This window comes from Sparus aurata, chromosome 5 (assembly GCF_900880675.1).
Source record: "Sparus aurata chromosome 5, fSpaAur1.1, whole genome shotgun sequence".
Classification (NCBI taxonomy): Eukaryota; Metazoa; Chordata; class Actinopteri; order Spariformes; family Sparidae; genus Sparus; species Sparus aurata.
The window spans coordinates 27,510,939-27,529,692 of NC_044191.1; the positions used below are offsets into that span (position 1 = coordinate 27,510,939).

At 39.7% G+C, this 18,754-nt stretch overlaps 1 protein-coding gene across 1 annotated transcript in view; it reads left to right on the plus strand.

Moving 5' to 3' along the window:
- oxct1a (3-oxoacid CoA transferase 1a) overlaps nt 1-18,754 on the plus strand; it is a 48,022-nt gene that overhangs the window by 10,487 nt on the left and 18,781 nt on the right. The window contains exons 8-13 of the mRNA XM_030416752.1: nt 12,940-13,047; nt 13,350-13,464; nt 14,279-14,373; nt 15,061-15,109; nt 16,046-16,118; nt 17,755-17,830. Coding sequence (XP_030272612.1) covers nt 12,940-13,047; nt 13,350-13,464; nt 14,279-14,373; nt 15,061-15,109; nt 16,046-16,118; nt 17,755-17,830 — 516 coding nt within the window. The remainder of the gene's footprint in view (nt 1-12,939; nt 13,048-13,349; nt 13,465-14,278; nt 14,374-15,060; nt 15,110-16,045; nt 16,119-17,754; nt 17,831-18,754) is intronic.

Below are 18,754 nucleotides of genomic sequence, written 5' to 3' on the forward strand. Positions count from 1 at the left end.
GTTTGTGTCATACCGAGTTTTATCTCATCTCTGTGGTTACCCGACTGTCTATAGCATTTGACGGTCTAGATGTGTGATCTCCTCCCTCTGTGCGCGCGCGTGTGTTTGTGTGTGTGTCTCAGTCTCCCTCTCCACCCCTCCAACACACAAACAGCTTCACACCTCACATATAGGCAGCGTTTGATTCAGAGAGCAGCAGGGAGAAAAACTGCGTGTGAGTGAAAACCATAAAACACCGGCGCATTCTGAAAATAAATCGGTAGCGAAGGGTCTCTCATAAATCTGACGGGGTTCCACAAAGCAGATTTTCTATTATTCCACGGTTGCTGGACCGGAGATTTAGCCTGCTGTTGATTAGAAATGTCTGGGACCAAATGGGGAGAATAAATTCTCTCACTCTACAGCTATTTTAAACCGTTATGGTTGATTAATTACTAAAATAGGCTTTATAGCAGTAAATAGCACAGGCATTAATGACAACAGGTACTCTGCAGATTTCCACACCAAAGTATCCACTGAATTCAGCTATTTTGCATCACGCCCAATTCATGCATGCGTTGTGACAATGACCATGATGAATGTCAATTAAATTTGAAATCAATTATAGAGAATCTATGCTAAGGTATAATTGAAATTGCCCAATTTTTTTCTGCAAGGATAATTAGGCTCATTGCTCCAACAGCAGTGATGCTGCCAAGAAGTGTGTGTCTGTGTGACGTCTCCTGGAGTTGTGATGTAGACGGCAGTGACATGAATTATAATGCAGCTCTGCATAGAGAGTCCTATCATGAGATGGAAACATAATTGGTTGGATTTAATGTTGAACTGTCTGCTTCAACCTTTGTGCACCCAGAATTGTCTGCTTAGGTTGTTTTTTTTTTTGTTGTTTTTTTTTTTTTGGGAGGCGGTGAGGATGAAACTGTTGTTTAACAGGATTTAGAGAGCCAGTCTGTATTTGGACTGAGGAACAGATTTTTTTTTTTTTACACCCCAGGTGAATTTCTAAGATTGCTTTTTTGTGGCATTTCCTTTCTGCGTACAGTGAGGAGTTGCAGGAATGATAGGAAAGACAGAAGAGGAATGACATGAGAAGTTGAAAGGGAGAATTGGATCCTGTAGTATCACGATCCTCCAGGATGTACCTGACACACTTCAGTTAACAAGGCCTGAGGAAAGTTATAAACATAAACAGCCCCTGAAGACTCTCACAGACACAGAAATAATTGCTTTACTTATTAACAAGGACACAGTTTAAAGCAGCCATTTTAATTGAGTATTAGACATATGTGTGTAGCCTAAATACATTTGTTATGAACTGCCTATTTATGAAACTGAATGTCACATCTCAATCAATTAACCTCACCCAAAACACACTCTGACACAAATCATCCTTTTTTTGGATAGTGGAGCTCTGCATTACCTTAAATTAATCCATTTTAGACGTAATTTTCTGTTCCCTGCTTGACATAGTGTGACCATGTCAGACAACTGTGTCAGTGTCATCCTAGTCTTTGAAGATTTTTTTATTTCACTCCTTTTTCTTGTCATGTTCTTATAACAAATAGGCCTGTCAGACACTTGTCATCCACATGTCATCTAAATGCTTCTATCTGACAGGGCATTCATTGTAAATTGTGCTCTAGTCTGACACGTCAAACAGGATTTTCAAATGTTGAAGTGGAATTCAGAACATTTTATAACTGTCTCCCTTACATTCAGTAGATTTTCACTTGTTCGTAATTGCTTCTTTGAAATGTGACAGCAAAATCTTCTGAAAAAGTGCCTTTTTCACAGTTCTTTTCCTCGTTTACCCATCCACCTCAACTCCTTGTTTAAAACAATAAACACGTCACATAATATAAGATAAATAAAATAAATATCCATTTTAAAATATGTTTTTGGAATAATAACCATAGTCAATATTCACTTAGTTGCCATTATTCTAGTTATTCTGAAAAATTGTTATCAAGCAATCAAAAAGATCATTTATAGTGAAAATCTTGAGGCACATTCAGCCATATTTCAAGATAAAACTGCATATTTGATAACTCGTTAGCTAACGTTAGCATGCAACAACTTCCTAACTGACATTACTGTTCCATTACATCCAGTGTATTCACTTCCAGGTTTACAAATGTCCCCAAGGTGTGTGTTGATATTTCTAAATGGATTAATGCCTTTCCTAACAGTATCACATCAAACATTAACATTAGCTAGAATGTGACTGACTGCTAAGTGCTTAACAAACCTGTTGTTTCACCTTAAAATATGATGCATGTGCCTCTGGATTCAAATATCCATTGTCTTTCCAATCAGGAAGCAGTGAGATGATGACAATTAGTCAGATTACCTATACTTTTAGGATTTACAACCAGGAACACAACAGTATTGTACAACACTGAGCTTCCCACCCTGAGTGTGATGTAAGAGGAGAATGGCCACTGTGTGAGTATGGTCTATTAAGTGTGTGCTTAAGTACTTGGGATCCCCATCATATCCATCTGAACAGTTCGTCTTATCATGCTATCAGGTGATTTGTCAGATTGTCCACCATTTCTTTTATGGTCCCTGCTTTTATGGCAGTGCAGGTAACATGAACATTATCTATGAAGGCCTACTTATTGGTGACCATAAAGTAATAGACCTGTATTGCAATACCCATTAAGAATCTATTTATGCCTGATACTGAAGCAATTACCCTCTCTGTGGCAACAAATTTATCTTTAGTATTCAGTGCATGCTCAGTCATAAATATAGTGATCCGCTGTCAATACTGATCCTGCTGTTAGGTGCACTGGTGAAGGCAGGGGACTAACAGACAGGGTCAGGGATGTTCGAAGCTATTCATTTAACTTGCAGCAGCTCAGCTTGGCATTGCAGGCCAGCTTGTGGCAAGCTCTTTGACGATCATGTTGCACAGTAAGCTGCTTGTCTGCAGGACCAGATTTTTACTCTGTAACCTATTTGCAGCCAGGTAGGCTCAAGTGGTTCATGGGTGAAGCAATTAATTCTTATCAAAGGCCGAAAAATGTCAGGACATTGTGGAGTTAGACTGACATAGCTAGGGTTGAATAAAGATGATTAATGCCGTGGTTTCAAAGGAGAGCAGTTATAAGTAAAACTAGATTCAATCCAGATTAATTTAAATTCTGTCTTCAAAATACTTAATCAGTTGGGAAAGTAAGTATTCAGAGTCAGGAAAACCCCAGAATTTCTTTATTATTGTGATTCTGGTCATTGTTTTTGGAAACCCCTAAAATATCACCACATTGAAGTGTGTCAAACTGAGTTCCAAAAATACCAATGAGTTCCCCCTCGACACTGCAAAAACTGCTGCCCATTAGCCTCTTGAATAAAATGTTGTTTAGCCAACCCACTCCTCTCTAATGGCTGTTTGAATTACCTGTGCTTGAACTCTTCATTCGCAGAATCAGATGACAACCTCCTGTCTGTAGCTTTTTTTTTTTTTTTTTGGGAATGCATAAATTTTAATATTTACATATTATATATCCTTATCTGTCAGTCATAGAGTATTCATTTTATTTAAAATTCTGAGCCAACTCCCCCACCTTAGACTCAGTGGATGTGTGTGTAATGCATTAAATCCCACATGGGCTAAGAGCCGCATAGATAACCTGGTGACTCCACCTCTGTCTGACATTAATGGCAATTCAGGGTAAAAAATTCAAATGACCTCCCAGTAGTCTCTTAAGAAACCCGCAAGTGTTGCCAGCCGGCTCCGTTTCTCTTAAGAGACTCCACATTTGCCGTGTCCATGATAAGTGGATTAACATTAGAGTCCTTTTTAAAGTTGTGTCGTTATTAACAGATAGCCATCAGTAGGCTACTGATTCAACCCCTCGGGTCAGTGATCACTGGCGTATCATCGTAGTCCCTGTGCAAATTCTGAGACGTTCATCTTCTATTTTTTTGTGCTGAATTTTAACTACAAAAGGCAAGAAAAGGGTGAGAAAACGAGATAACACAAAAGCACTTTGAAAATTACCAGATCATCACCAGCGCCTGCCACGGTTGCTAGGCAACCAAACCCTGCTATTCAATTGTTGAATGTTCCAGGGTATCCAGCTGGTCCAGTTATTCCCTTATCGCAGGTACAGTGAAAGGCCCCAGTGCATTGTGGGATATAATACACCAGAGACTTGATCAAAGCGGTGGTTTGTGCTGTTGTTCGTCCATCAGTCACAGCAAATGACTCAACTGTATTCTGTTACTGTGGCGATGCAATGTAGCCGTGTGGGTGTGTGTGTGCGCGTGCAACCAAACAGTCATGCATGGCCGAATCGAATGGATGTCTTTATGAGTGTGTTTTTGTTCTTTTAACTAGCCTAGAGGCCTAATTGCATGTAAACGACCTCAGTCCTCAGGGGTTTATGCCCGGCCGTCCACTGTACATTAGTGTTTAAACATAAATGGCAACAAAAAGACATACAGCTTCAGCTAGGGTGAAGGTAATGCTTAGGTTTATTTACTGCATGGCCACTTGCTGTTATAGTTACTTTGATTATTTGTCACAGCCAACAATTTTTCATGCTTTTATGTTTTACAGCACTTTCTATGCCTTTTTTATGTTTCTCTTGCCTTGATCTTGACTTGTGCCCTTGACTAACTGCATCACTCAACACTCAGTTTTCCCCTTAATTTCCTGCCTAAAAAGGTTTATAAATTAGCCTTTTGTGTGCATAATATGTCCAATGAATGTCATAATTCCTGTCTGCATTTTCCACAAATTGTGGGTATGAATGATGTTTCCAGCCCTTCTTTGCATCCTCACGACAGTGTTGCCAAAGTGATCTGCAGCTTTAATTAAAGGGGATTCATATGTGCCAGGAGGTGACATGGCTTTGAATTCAAATTGATTTAAAAAATCCTTATTGTGGAATATAGTAGTGGCACCTTCCTGAAAAAGTATAGCTATAAAGGCATTGCACACTACTGAGTCGTCATTTATGACATACTTGAAAATGTGACAGCAACAAAGTTAAATTCGTACTCAGTATTGTGTCACTTTTTGGACTTTGAGCTGAGCCCCTCTTCAGAGCAAATGGTGGTAATTACAGGGCAGGCTGGGCTAAAACCACAGCAATTTAGTGTAATATCAGTGGACAGATGGATATAATAGCCTTTGACATCAATTTCCCCCCAAAAGTGTGTGTATGTTGGTTTGTATGTGTCAAATTAAACTAGCTTTAATGTTGCACTTGATGTTGCACATCAATGTCTTGATAGTGATGAAGGACAACAACATTATTTAGATTTTATTTTAGCCTTGAAAGAAGCACATGTGGTCAAGAGTGGAGCTCATGAATGATCTCTTATGTAATTAGCTATGCAGTAGGGCTGTAACGATACACCAAACTCACAATTCGGTTTGTATCACGATTTTTGACCCACGGTTCGATACAAACCTCAATTTTTTAGAATAAAATTAAACATTTTAATGTAATATTTCAATAACTTCTGTATATGAAACTTGTCTGATAGTATCAGAGGCACAGTACTGGGAAACTGAACCAGTGTGAATGGATGAGCCAGCTGCGCATATGGAGGGGGTGTCATACAGTTTGATGACTCACTCAACTTAATAAACAGAAATGTTCCACAAAGCAACATTACAGAACCAAACAAAAGTAACGTAGTAACTGTAACTGTCTTTGGCAACTTATATGAGGAAAAAGATACCACAGATATAGTCCTACTATATAACTGTCCTACTGACTACTCGCGGCATTTCTGCCCGAAAAACAGCGTCTCCGGACCGAGACTTCAGGGAACTTTCGGAAAACAGCCTCTGTCCCGCAAGATTGACAGGGGGGTACACGTTACCGTCACGCCTCTTTAGGAGCCGCAGCGCCGGCCTTTCTGTGTGAATTCACGGCGGAGATCTTTCGCTCTGTGTGAATCACCATCGGCGGAGAATTGGCGAACCGCGGCTGCAGCTTTTATGCGTCTTCTCCTGGTTCTTCTTCACTCTGAGTGAAAGGGGCTACTTATTGTTACTCATAGGGCTGGATCTGGACAGGAACTTGTGTCGCGATTCTGCCTTCTCACACCGCGAGACAGGTTTGTGCATCTGAGTGTCGCGATTTCGGTTTTGATATGTGTGTCGTTACAGCCCTACTATGCAGTAAGATTTGACAATTAAGTGTTCTGCTATCTAAGATTTTCCTTTACTACCTAGTGCAGGGGTGTCAAACTCATTTTCAGCCCGGGCCACATCAACACTATGCTTGCCCTTAAAGGGCCGGTTGTAACTGTAAGACTGTATGAATGTAACTACTCCGTAAAATATTGTAACAAATAAGTGTCTCTGCATTTAATTATTATTTATTCAACTGTACAAATATTGAACAAGCATTTACATAAATGTAAAAATATATTTAAGCACATTGCTCTGTAATTATAACTGGTCCCTTTAATTTATCAGGTTAAGAAACCCACCATTACTCCATCAATCACAGATCAAACTTTTCAAATTAATAACAAAGATAAGCCAAATATGATCACACACAAGTTATTACATCAACTTTGTTCAAAATGTTTTTGTCACTGTTGAGTTGGGCAGAACTATGGCACACAAATAATTCTGAGCTGCTAAAACACGTCTCACGTGTGTGGCATTTTAGAAAAACAAAAAGCAGAGAGCCTTGCAGAGGTAATGAGAGATGGTTTTGATTACAGTAAATATTTGAACACATACACCTGTAAACACACTGAATATGTGGCATTAACAGAGCACATGAAAAAGCACCAGGAACTGAGGCTGAGATGCTTTGACAGACAGGAAAGTGGGCAACATTGTCCTGTTCCAACTGGGACCTCCACAGGTGTAGTTTTCGCTGGAAAGCTGTGACCATGTCGGACTTCTTGTGTGATGACTTCACTAATCCAACCAAGCCCGTTTTTCCTCCACACATTGCAGATGCACCATCGGTAGTTAACCCATCAACTTATCCCACGGTAATTTAGTTTTACTCACGGACCTTTCCACCGCATCAAAAATGTTCCTGCCCGTTGTCGTCGTCCCATGCATGGCAGCTACATCCAAGAGCTCGTCGCTGACGGTGAAGTCTGCCTTCACGCCTCTTATGAAAGTGGACAGATGCGCTTTATCCATGTTGTCCGCGAAAAAGCAGGTAACTGCGTGACTCTTCGGCCAGCTGTGTTGTCAGATTGTCTGCTAGTTCCTTAACTCGGTCTGCGATGGTGTTTCTTGACAAACTGATATTGTTAAAAGTCTGATTCTGGTCGGGGCACACCTGCTCACACACCTGCTCACACACCTTTAGCTTGCACCGCTTCACAAATGCGCCCTCCGAAAAACACTTAGACGCTCGGGTGATTTCTTCAGCCACAATAAAGCTAGCTTTCACTGCTGCATCACTTTTAGCGGTAGCTTTGGTGAACACATTCTGCTGCAGCTGCAGTCTGACTTTTAATTTGTGGACAACTTCTCCATCACTTCTTAGAAATCCGCTTTAGTCAAACGCTGATATGGAAACACTGGGATCTCGCGGCAGGATGCGGTCTTTTCGCGGGTCACACAATGCACGTCGGGTTATCGGGTCATCGACATGCATTGTGGGAGATGTAGTTCATGGTCACTGTACACTGTAAAGCAGTGTAGACTTTTATTTTAAGACAATTGTATACCTTTTAAGCTCTCGCGGGCCACATAAAATGACGTGGCGGGCCGGATTTGGCCCGCGGGCCTTGAGTTTGACACATATGACCTAGTGTCTTATTTAGAAAATACGTATTTGCCACCTAACATTTAAGCCGAGTATCAAGAACTACATGTTGACTCTCTAAATGTAGGTCTTCTGTTTGTCCGCCCATTTCTGTTTAGGCACTCATGCATACACACAATAAACATATCATTTATACTGGCACCACCAGATTAATGTAGTTGACTAAATGTAGTCCCTGGGCTTGCAGCTGCTCAGCTTAGCCATTTCCTTCATTAGAACGTTGAGCTGAACAGAAATGTTTTATTAATTAATGTTTTATAACTTGTATATTTTATGGCTTACCTTTTTAGAGATATTGCTGGCAGGGTTCATCTTTCTGCATTGCCAAAATAGTTTATTAAAGCATGGCAATTTAACTGGACATAGGAGGACACATAGTTTGTTTTGGTCCTGTCAACTCTGAAAAGGAACATTTACACCCTGGCTAGCATTGACGTATCTAAGTTTGGCACTGACAGAAATTCACATCCAGTGCTGACATTTACTGATGGTGGTTACAGACGGTTGGTTGTGATTATCAACTTTGGGTCACTCTGGGAGCAGTTGAACAGAGAGACAGAAAATGGGAGAGAAAATATAATTTAAAAAAATGATTGGAGCCAGTCGAAGGGGATGACAGATTTGCTGAGCATTTGCACAAACTGAATGTTTGAAATGGCAAATTTGCATGTTATAGGCACCGATTATAAGTTCAAAGTTCTGTAATGACTGCCCATGGTCTGAATGTGAAGCACATTTCACTGAGGCTTATGTGTTCTTTGAAATGTAAACATTTGAGCTGGGAGATGAGTTGTCCACATGCAGAATGGGTGATTTGAAAGAATGTATTTTTAGTTCCCTGTGATGTTGTCAGGGTTTGCATTGGCTGGCTGTCTCATGTTTTTTTGGGATACCATAAAGACTGTCATAGGCGAGGCAAGCTTCCACTGTGAGGAACCAGATTGCTTGTGTTGACAGTATTCTGGGTTAGAGGATAGAGCCGGAGCTGAGCCCCGAAAAGTGGCGGCAGAGCGTGGCCAAGTGCCGGCAAACACAAACACGCATGCACACACACTGGGAGGAAAATGGTGAGGCTAAAAATACACAGGGTAATGAGAGTGTGGTGTCACTGTCATCCTCATACTCTCGCCTGTAGACACACCATCTCTTTCCCCCGACAGTTCATGCACAAACACGCACACACAAACAAAACATAAAGCTTGGTGGATTATAAACTCAGGTAGCATCACAATTCAAGTATTAGCTACTGGGCTTTGATAGTCAGTTGGATCTGTTTGTCAAGGTGATTTAATAATCTGCTGTGAAGTTTAAAATTGAAACATGAAATTGAATATGCGTTTATGGGGTCATAATCTTCAGTTGAATGTACTACAAGGTACTTCAACTGTGTATGAAACAGTCTTGATATACTACTGATGCTATGACCTAAACAAGACCATCATTGGCAGACTGGCTATTTCTATATAATTATTCTTAATGCTTGCCACCTGGGTGGATTTTGAAAATTACATTTTCATGGTTGAGTGCTGAGGATGATTTGAGGCAACTCACAACCTGAGAAAAGAATGGTGCTCTGTAATCTGGCGGTATGGCAGCAGATACGTCTGTATTGCCAGACAGACGGCAACAGAACAGCTGGTTTATAACATAACATTTTATTTACAACCAAATCTCTTAGCTGAGAGATTACATGTAACCCAGGTGTATGAATGGTAAAATTACTAAAACAGTTTTACTTTGTTTCACTATTGTTACCTTACTGTTATTAAATAAATAGACGAATAGCTCCTTGCCAGATAAAAATGAAAAGATCCATTCTCCAGGGGTGATGAATGATTTGATTTTCATTAATGGGTATCAGTGATTTTCAAAGGAAATATTTTAATGTTTTTGGAGCTTCCAAAAACCACATGGCATCACCCTTAGGACAAATTCACAGTTGTACACTAGTCATTGGTTTCAATGGGATGTTCGCCATCCACCAGTCCATTGCCTCTTTAATGAAAGGCATAATGACCATAGTAGCTTCTGGGAGTTGCATCCTCACATTTTGTTTGAACTGACTCATAATGATGTGCATATAATCGGAAGACACAAATAGACGATCCTGTTTGTTTATTTGGCGATTGGAATGAAGGCCAGAATCAGCTCGGATTAACACCTTTTACCTTATTACCTAATTTTAAGAACTAAAACCAATTGTGATCTATAAACGAGTAACACCAGCATGCCTTCAAACAGTGAATGTAGCACCAACAGACATGAGTGATATATCCAGCATTGTTCATTAACTGATCCCTCTTTGCTTAATGAACAATGCTGGATATATCATTCATGTCTGTCAAAGAGTGGTTTATTCTAGGAATCTGGTAGCATTGTAATTCAGTCAGTTTGAGAGTAACAAGATTTGACAAAACTCACGTCCTAAAAAAAGAAAATGCACGTGATGTCCCCGGAGGGCACTTTGATTCCCTCTATCCTTCTGCCAGCTCACTTCATGCCTTGCTCAGCTCTCATTGATGTGAAAATTGTTCGCCAGATACTGGAATATCAATGTGTGTGTCTCCGCGTGTGCCTGTTTGCCTGCTCCACACACCTGCTCATTTGCTTCTGTGTGTGTGCGTCTGTGTTATTCCTGTTTGTGTGTATATTTTTAAATTATTTTATTTTAATGCTTTATCTGGCCTCGTCCGCTGAACCTCCTGTTTGCGCTACATCTGAGCGCCGGTGCAGCCGGGACACATCACCTAGATGAAAGGAACGGAGGCTTTTTTATGTATGCGCAACATTTAAATTGCATGAGCTTGTTATTGTGCTGTGACTTATCTTTGGAAAGCTAATTGAAAATGAACTGAATACACTATTTGTTTGCATGTGTGTGGGAGACCAAAAACTGATAGGGAGGAAAAGGTGTGATCTCTTTCGTTGTCATTGATTTTTGTGGGGCACCATATTTGAAAACCTTTTTGATTGAAGAGACAAAACTTTGGGATTGATGCTGTAAATTCAATTAATTTACCTGAAGTCTTGAAACGCATGACACAAAATATCTGAAGTGATTCCTTTGCCCTCAAGTCTTCCCTATTTTATTACTGTTGCTGTTTCATAATATGATGAGCTCAGTCTTGCTTGATGAGGAAGCCTATGGAAATCTCACAAAAGACAGATCGAGCGCCCCAGAGTAAGACGTGGGTGGATGTGTGGGACTGCTGTATCAATTTTCTCGCGCTACCAGTCTCATCTCGCATGGCCTCGTTTTCACTGTGGAGCATCAGAGACTTACCATAACCCGACCAAGAGAACCAGAAAAAAGAGTCTGAAATCACTTTACGGTCCTGAGTGGCCCTCGCTCACCGCAGACCAAAGCCTGCGTATCCATGACAACGCTAAGATGGGATCCACTCTTAGCCATTGACTCCTCTCAGTCAGCACTGAGTGCTGAGGGAGGAAGTGGAGATAAGGAGAGATTCAATTCAATTTAGCTGCTTGCCCCTCATGTAAATGGAAAAAATAGGTTACTCTCTGAGCTACACAGGAGCAAAGTGCAGAAACGTAGAAAAAGGATGGGTGAGAATTATGTTATCATGGTAAAGTCCCCATTGTGGTCCCCAGAGATGCGATAACTCTGCTTGACTCGCTCTTCTTTTTTTCTCCTTTTTATTATTGTGTCGTTTAAAGTGCTTTTCCCCTCTTCAGGAAGAAAGAAATTGCACCTCCGCCTTGGAGTCTCTTTTGTGTTTGATAAAGGAAAGTCTGTTGTCTTTAGAAAGTCAGCTGTCGAGTCATCCCCAGTTCAGTTAAATTCTTATGTTGACTTAAAATCTCAGGGGGCCACTGCTAAAATAGCACAGCCCACAGTAAATATGAACAAGACTTTTGAATTTAAGGAGCTTGAGCAGGCTAAAATAGGCAGCAAGATTGAGTTTAGGCCACACATATGCTGTACAGCTGCCCCTGAACACCTGTATAAGTGGAGACTGTAGACACGGTTTATAGCCGTTACCTAAGGAGGAGGGAGCAGGTGCGTTCACTCTGGGATTTCTATCCCAGTAATGTTGACCCAACTCTGCTTAAATCAATAGCCATTTCCATCCGTGTTGTGTTAGTCAGACAGAAATAACCCCTTTGTGTACACCCATCTTGTTCTGCTGGACACTATTCTACACAAAGGTGGTGCACTTCTGTCTCAGAGTCAGGAATATATTGTTTATTTGTTGCCCAAGAGACATTACTTTTGTTATTACGGTGCCATATTTAATGAAAGTGAGATTAAATGAAGTGCTGTGAGGGTAAATTTAGACAATATCAGTAGCCAATGTTAACACAGCTCCTGCTAAGCTGAAATGTAAACCTTGTAAGAGTCCTGAGGTAGAGCTTGTCAAATAGATCTAAAAATAAAAATGGTTGCTAAACAGGGTTTCCCACACGAGGGAGTTAAAAGTTTCTTTTGACCTCTGTGTTTGACCAAAGTCCTCCCAGCGCCATAAAAATCTCTGCAACGCATCCCCACTCTCCATTGCCTTTGATCCTGGGATCAAGCTACGCTCCCTGGGCTTGGTTTTTCAGATAATCCTCTTCAGTTTTCAGTCAACTAAGCTGGCTTTGGGTACACAGACAGAGTTGCTAAAAAAATAAATGTTATGCATTTACCCACAAATATTTACCCTCTATTTCCTGTGAAAGATGTGACAGTAGGAGGATTTGATGTCATATTTGGAGAAGTGTCTGCCTGTGCGTAACCCTCAAGATTTTATTTAGAATTGTCAATATACAATATACACTTGGGCATCAACAAAAATAAAGACCCACAGTGAAGAGGAACAAAACAAAAATAACATATTTATACTACCGTCACATCACCCTCTGTCCTTTGTAGCTTAATCTAGAATTTAATGTCAAACAAATTAAAAAGACTGCTGCATTCCCTTTTGAAAGATCCCCAACAGTCTATAAATCAGTGTGATATCTGGAAAATAACCTGCAGAATGGCATGAAAATCTACTGGTCTCTATCACCTCATCTGTTAAATTTCATAGCTGTATAGGCAGAGGTTATTTCCTGATGGCATGGTTCCATCGGTGCGTGATTTCCTTATCTGAACTTTAATCGAGAGGTTTTTGAGAAATTTTCCATGTGAAGGTGGAGCTGATCATTCTGTGTCTGTGTGTAGGTGGAGGAGGTTGTGGATGTCGGGACCTTCGCTGAAGAAGACATCCACATACCCAGCATCTACGTCCACAGGGTTGTCCAGGGAGCCAGCTACGAGAAAAGGATTGAGGTACAACACAATACCTCTTAGAGCTTGCAAAAAATGAAGAGATTATACATTTTGTTCCAGTGTCCTCTGGATTATCACAAATCATGTTCCACTCACTAATTGGTTCAATAAATAAAAATGATAAATGATGAATCCTATAACAATAAAATGAAGAGTTAAACCCCTTCTGACTAAGCCCTTGTAACAGGATTTAACATTTCCATTGCCGTCTCTTATATGTGTCCTTGTTCTTGGCTAAAAAAAGAAATAGCCTCCCAAGATGTTGTCTCTCTGTTCCTCATGTATCTCTGTATGGTTTTCAGAAACGAACAGTAAAGAAAAGCCAAGAAGCGAAGGCCAAACCAAAGAAGGACTCGGATATTGTTCGTGAAAGAATCATTCGCCGGGCTGCTCTGGAGTTTGAGGATGGGATGTATGGTATCCTTTTATAAAAAGACATCATATGAATTTGTGCTATAATTATCACAACTAAAACTAAAGCTACGTGTCAGTCCGTAGCCACAGAAAAGAAGGAAAGTTGTGCCTTGGCTTCCAGTCCCTCTAGTACACATAATGAATAATTGTAGCCTTTGAACCAGTTGATTGCACTGGCTAATTTCACACATACTTTTATAGTGCTTAACATTTCATGTTTACAAGCTATTGTGATAGCATTCATCCTTCCTCATGAAAGCAGCCAGTTATTTTAAGTGGGTGATCTGTGATGAACCACTGTTATTTAGTTTTTTTTTTTTGTTTTTTTTTTTACTTATTTTCATTACCCTATAATTCAGTCTGACACGTTTGGTATCTTTAAAATGTTAAGAATTTAAAGTTCTGCAGATTTAAGCATTGTCAACATGGGATGTTCCTTGCCACTAATTTCCCTGACATTTAAGCAGAAAAAATATTGCTGTCCAAAAAAGTATTGCCTATATTGTAATAGCCATTTAAAACAATGACATTCTTTAATAACTATATTGCATTTTTAAATGTCACGAAAATGCATTGCAACTTGAGCTGTACCTAAGAAAACATTTCTCATTATTCTAGAAAACAAAAACAACTCACTTATAAGAGTTAACAAAGCATTTAGAGAAAACAATATTCAATGTAACAGAAAACCAAAAAGGCTGCGTAGTGTATGGTAGTTTCTGTTAAGCACCTTTCAACGTTATACTGTATATGTTTCTGTTTTCCACTGCATGATTATACATGTAGCTGTTACCATCTTTAACCAAGTGCCAATCAGCCAACCTTGGTATTGGTATCCCCATGCTGGCCAGCAACTTTATAAAACCAGACATTACTGTCCACCTCCAAAGTGAAAATGGAATTTTGGGACTGGTAAGACGCCTGAAGAGAGCTTTCTTCCCCCTCAGGTTTCAGAGCTTTGAATCTCAACTATAGAAGCTAACGAGCAGCATATTCTCTGACGGTCGTTTCAAGCAGCAGTAAATGTTTTTTCGACTGAATTATGCCTCTGAGTTTGTAGCAAGATGAATATCCATTCATTTTAACTGTATCATCCTTGTTGGGGTCTCCATTTGGAAATGTGCTGGGTTTGTTTTGTAACAAATTTAGTCAGTTTGACACTTTCTCTCCCATTTTCCTTTCTTACAATCATTATTTGCTGGCTGAGCGTTCAACAAAGGCTGCTGACGCTGCTATGGAATGACTTCCCAATCAGTTGTGTTGACAGGAGAATGTAGGCGCCTTTGCTAATGCCTTATTTGTCAAAGTGTCTTTTAATAATGAGTGCCAGTTTTAAAGAGATCCTCTCCTCTCCTCTCCTCTCCTCTCCTCTCCTCTCCTCTCCTCTCCTCTCCTCTCCTCTCCTCTCCTCTCCTCTCCTGCCTGGCCACAAGGATTGGCCCTTTTGTTGAACACAGGGAAAATCAATGTCTCATCTAATCAGAAAAATGTGATTGTGTCTGTCTCCCTTGAAAGATCATGGCTGAGTGACATGGGAGTGTATGTGTCACTGCTCACCTGTGTGCACACTCTTGTTTAGCTTCTTTTCTCTCCATGTAGGGCCCATACCCCACTGAGGATGTGGTGGATGCAGACCTGATTAACGCTGGTGAGAATTATTCTTATCAGTACCTCCCAATGATAATAAATTAATGTACATGTAAAAGATTTCGATCCGTGGAAACATTGGTCCAACTTAGAAGAGAGCTTTCTGGCTAAATTTGACTGATTTATTGCATTAGATGAATGCTTTATTCAATTAATTAGTAATGATCATTGAACATTTTATTCATTCATGTTATTGACCTCATTCACCTCAATTAGATTCAGGACAGCTACTTTTTGTTGGATGATATATTGTCCAATAAATAATGATATTATTTTTCGTTATATGCCACTGATATAATGATAACATTACAGCACAATAACACAAGGGAATGTAAAAAAAATATTACAATATTCTTAATAAATAAAACATAAATAAAAACCAGAATGGCACTTATTCAAGTTCATACCTCAGCCAAGGCCCAACTGTCCCCTTTAATTCAATCAAGCTGCATTACATAAATTGTTACATAAAAAATATATTTAAATACGCTATATCCAGATTTTTATTTTGATCCAACAAACCGACTGGGCTGAAAAAATAACCTCCGTGTTGAGGTAATACCAAAAAAATGAAATGTCCAAAAAGTTCTTAGGTGCTGTGCCTAACAACTTTAATGTTGATGACATTCTTAAATAAGCCAACATGCATAGAAACATAACAGACACTACTGAGATCAGCCAATAGGAAAGTGATGTACATCATCTGATAAATAGTTATGTATGATATTTGTGTCAATTATGTCTATAACATTACCCACACCAAAATCTTCTCATTAATTTGAGTTTTTTTCAAATGTCATATATTCTCTCTTTGATTATATTTATCTGTAAACTGTGTTTCTTTTCAAACAAGTGTGCTGTTAACAAAGTTTATTGCTACGCTAAATGAATCCAAATATATTATTTTGGCTAAAAATCTAACATTCTAACTCTGCAGGGAAGGAGACTGTCTCTGTGCTCCCTGGGGCTGCCTACTTCTCCAGTGATGAGTCATTTGCCATGATTCGAGGGTAAGGCCAGTACACATAAGCTTTGAGAACATGTTTGCTGTCTGAAGTTATAAATGCCTGACATTTCTACATTTTTATTTAGGCTGCTTGTTAATACTTAAAAATATTTGACATGAGTCACAGTTGATGCAAGAAAATCAAAACAGCTAATACACTTTCTTGATTTTTCTTTGCAAGCTTTCTCTTAATGCAGTAGCTTTTCCACCTGCACAATAAGCCCTCTTAAATCATTTGGCAGCACTTGACCACAGGACATAACACTGAATATTAAGAAAATGCCTTCTGTCACTGGTACAACTAGACAGCCACCCTGCCAATATTCCCAAGGTCCCTGGTTCTTATCGATTTGCCGGCTGTCTGAGATTGCCCACCCGCACTCCCTGCAGCATCAGTTCTGTTTGTCCACCCAGTGGAAATCCAATAGTGCTCATAAATAGCGCCGTCCAGTCACACCGGTGGGGCCAAAACGGAAACACGCTGACTCTGTTTGTGTGTGTGTGTGTCTGTGTGTGTGTCTCTGCTGTTTTGCGAAAACAATTGAGAGTCCAGAATCGCTGAGAAAGAATAACGCAACATCTGGTGGCAGTGGATCGTGAGCCATGTTACCTCAAATGCCACACCAGCTTCTTCTTGTACAAGGATTGCTTTTAGATTTGTACTTCTTAATTGCAAAATTGTATCACTTTTTAAGTCTTAGGCTTTGTTCATATGTGGCCCCCCACCTAATATCTGTTGCCACATGCATAGATCCTGTTTTAATCTATGCAGCTACAAGCATCCTAACTGTTTCCCCACCTGCCCTAGAAGCATTGTTGGGTATCTCACCTAGGACTTTGAACTCTTTCGTAGGAAAACACATTTATCTCAGTACAATGGAGCACAAATTAATCGGGAGATGAATTAACTAACTCCTTGTGCCACCAAAAAGCTCTCACCCATTGGTCATTGACACAAAAAAACTGATGTGGGCACCAGGACTTTGGCAGAAGATGCTTTGGGTCATGTGGGTTCGGGGTAGGTTCAGTAGATTTGGCTTGTTCCAGCATATCCTGTGGATGCTCGATCAGGTTGGGGTCTGGGGACTGGCCCGGTCATCGCTTTAAGGCTTGAGTGATTCCTGAGCTGTTTTTGCAGTGTGTCGGGGGTGTTGTCCTGCGGGGTTGGGGCTTTTGCCATGAGGTGGTGTAGTTGTTGTGCAACAATGTTTAGGTGTGGGGGAATGTCTCAAAGCAACATTATTAATGTTATTATTAACAGCATTAATGTCAGGACCCAAGTTTTCCCAGAATAACAGTGCATTGTAAAGAGATGATCAATGTCATTCCCTTGGCTGACTGGTAAATGCAATATGTAATGTGGCAGCTGGAGTAGACAAGGCCTTAACACTAACCACAGAGGAACTATGCAACATACATCTTATATTTTAAAAGTACATCTAACATGGAAAAGGAAAAGTTCTATCAAGAACAAAGCAGAGATGTGAAATGGTTATTATTGTGAGGACATTTGTTTTGTTGTATGAAACTGTCGTATTAAGTTGTATCAAGTTTATTTATTTATGTGGACTTGTGAGTTCCCCAGTTGAACTGACTCCGAAGTTGACAGCTGTCTTTTCCTGTTGTGTCATTCAATGTAGGGGTCACATCAACCTGACAATGCTGGGAGCTATGCAGGTGTCAAAACATGGAGACCTAGCCAACTGGATGATCCCAGTAAGTTTGTTTTTGATGGCACAAGTCTATTAACCTTGTTTTCAAGTTCTACTGGTGGTTATCACAGAAATGTCAATACAAATGTTCCAAATGCTGCTTTCGTGAAGATTGTAATAGTTTCAGGCTCTGGTTATATGAAACTTGTAGTACTGTTCCTGTGCATGATACACTCATGTATATTTTACATGTATATTTCTTCCTACACTCAGAAACTCTGAGTGATCGAGTTACATTAGTAAAATTTCAATGTAGGAAACAAACTTTAGTATATGAACATGTACCAGCCACTGAAAGATAAAAGTTGAAATTCACAAGCCACTCATTAGTAAATCATTATTTTGTGCCTGAAGTCCTACTTTGATATTTTGCCAGCATTTGGCTGGTGGCTGATGCTAATTTCCCACCCTATAATACTTGATATTTCCTCTGATTGAATGTCAGTGAAATAATTTTGATATTTATTTGAATGTCAGTCGATAATGCAGTTGACATGAGGCTTTGGAATCAACCAAGAAAAATATCAAAGGAAACTTTGAATTAGTGCTGTAAGTAACAGTCATCTTCATCCTTGTTAAAATGTTTTCTCCATGAATCATTTTGTTGATAACTTAAAATAGTTGAAAAGTAACATCTTCAAATTGTTTTGGGTCCACCAACAGTTCAAAACCCACAGGCATTCAGTTTGCTAACATAATACAAAGTACATAAAAAGTACATTAGCAAAACATGTTTCACATTTCTGCCTGAAAATTAACCGAAGGAGCAGAAATGACCATAATATGGGACCTTTAAAAGATAAAGTTCCTGTTAGTTGACCCTGTTTTTTAGCTTTACTTTGGGCGATGGCCTTTAATGTGCAATATTTAACAAACTGACTTTAAAACATTCAAAAACACAGAATCTGAAGAAATCCCAAAGATGTCA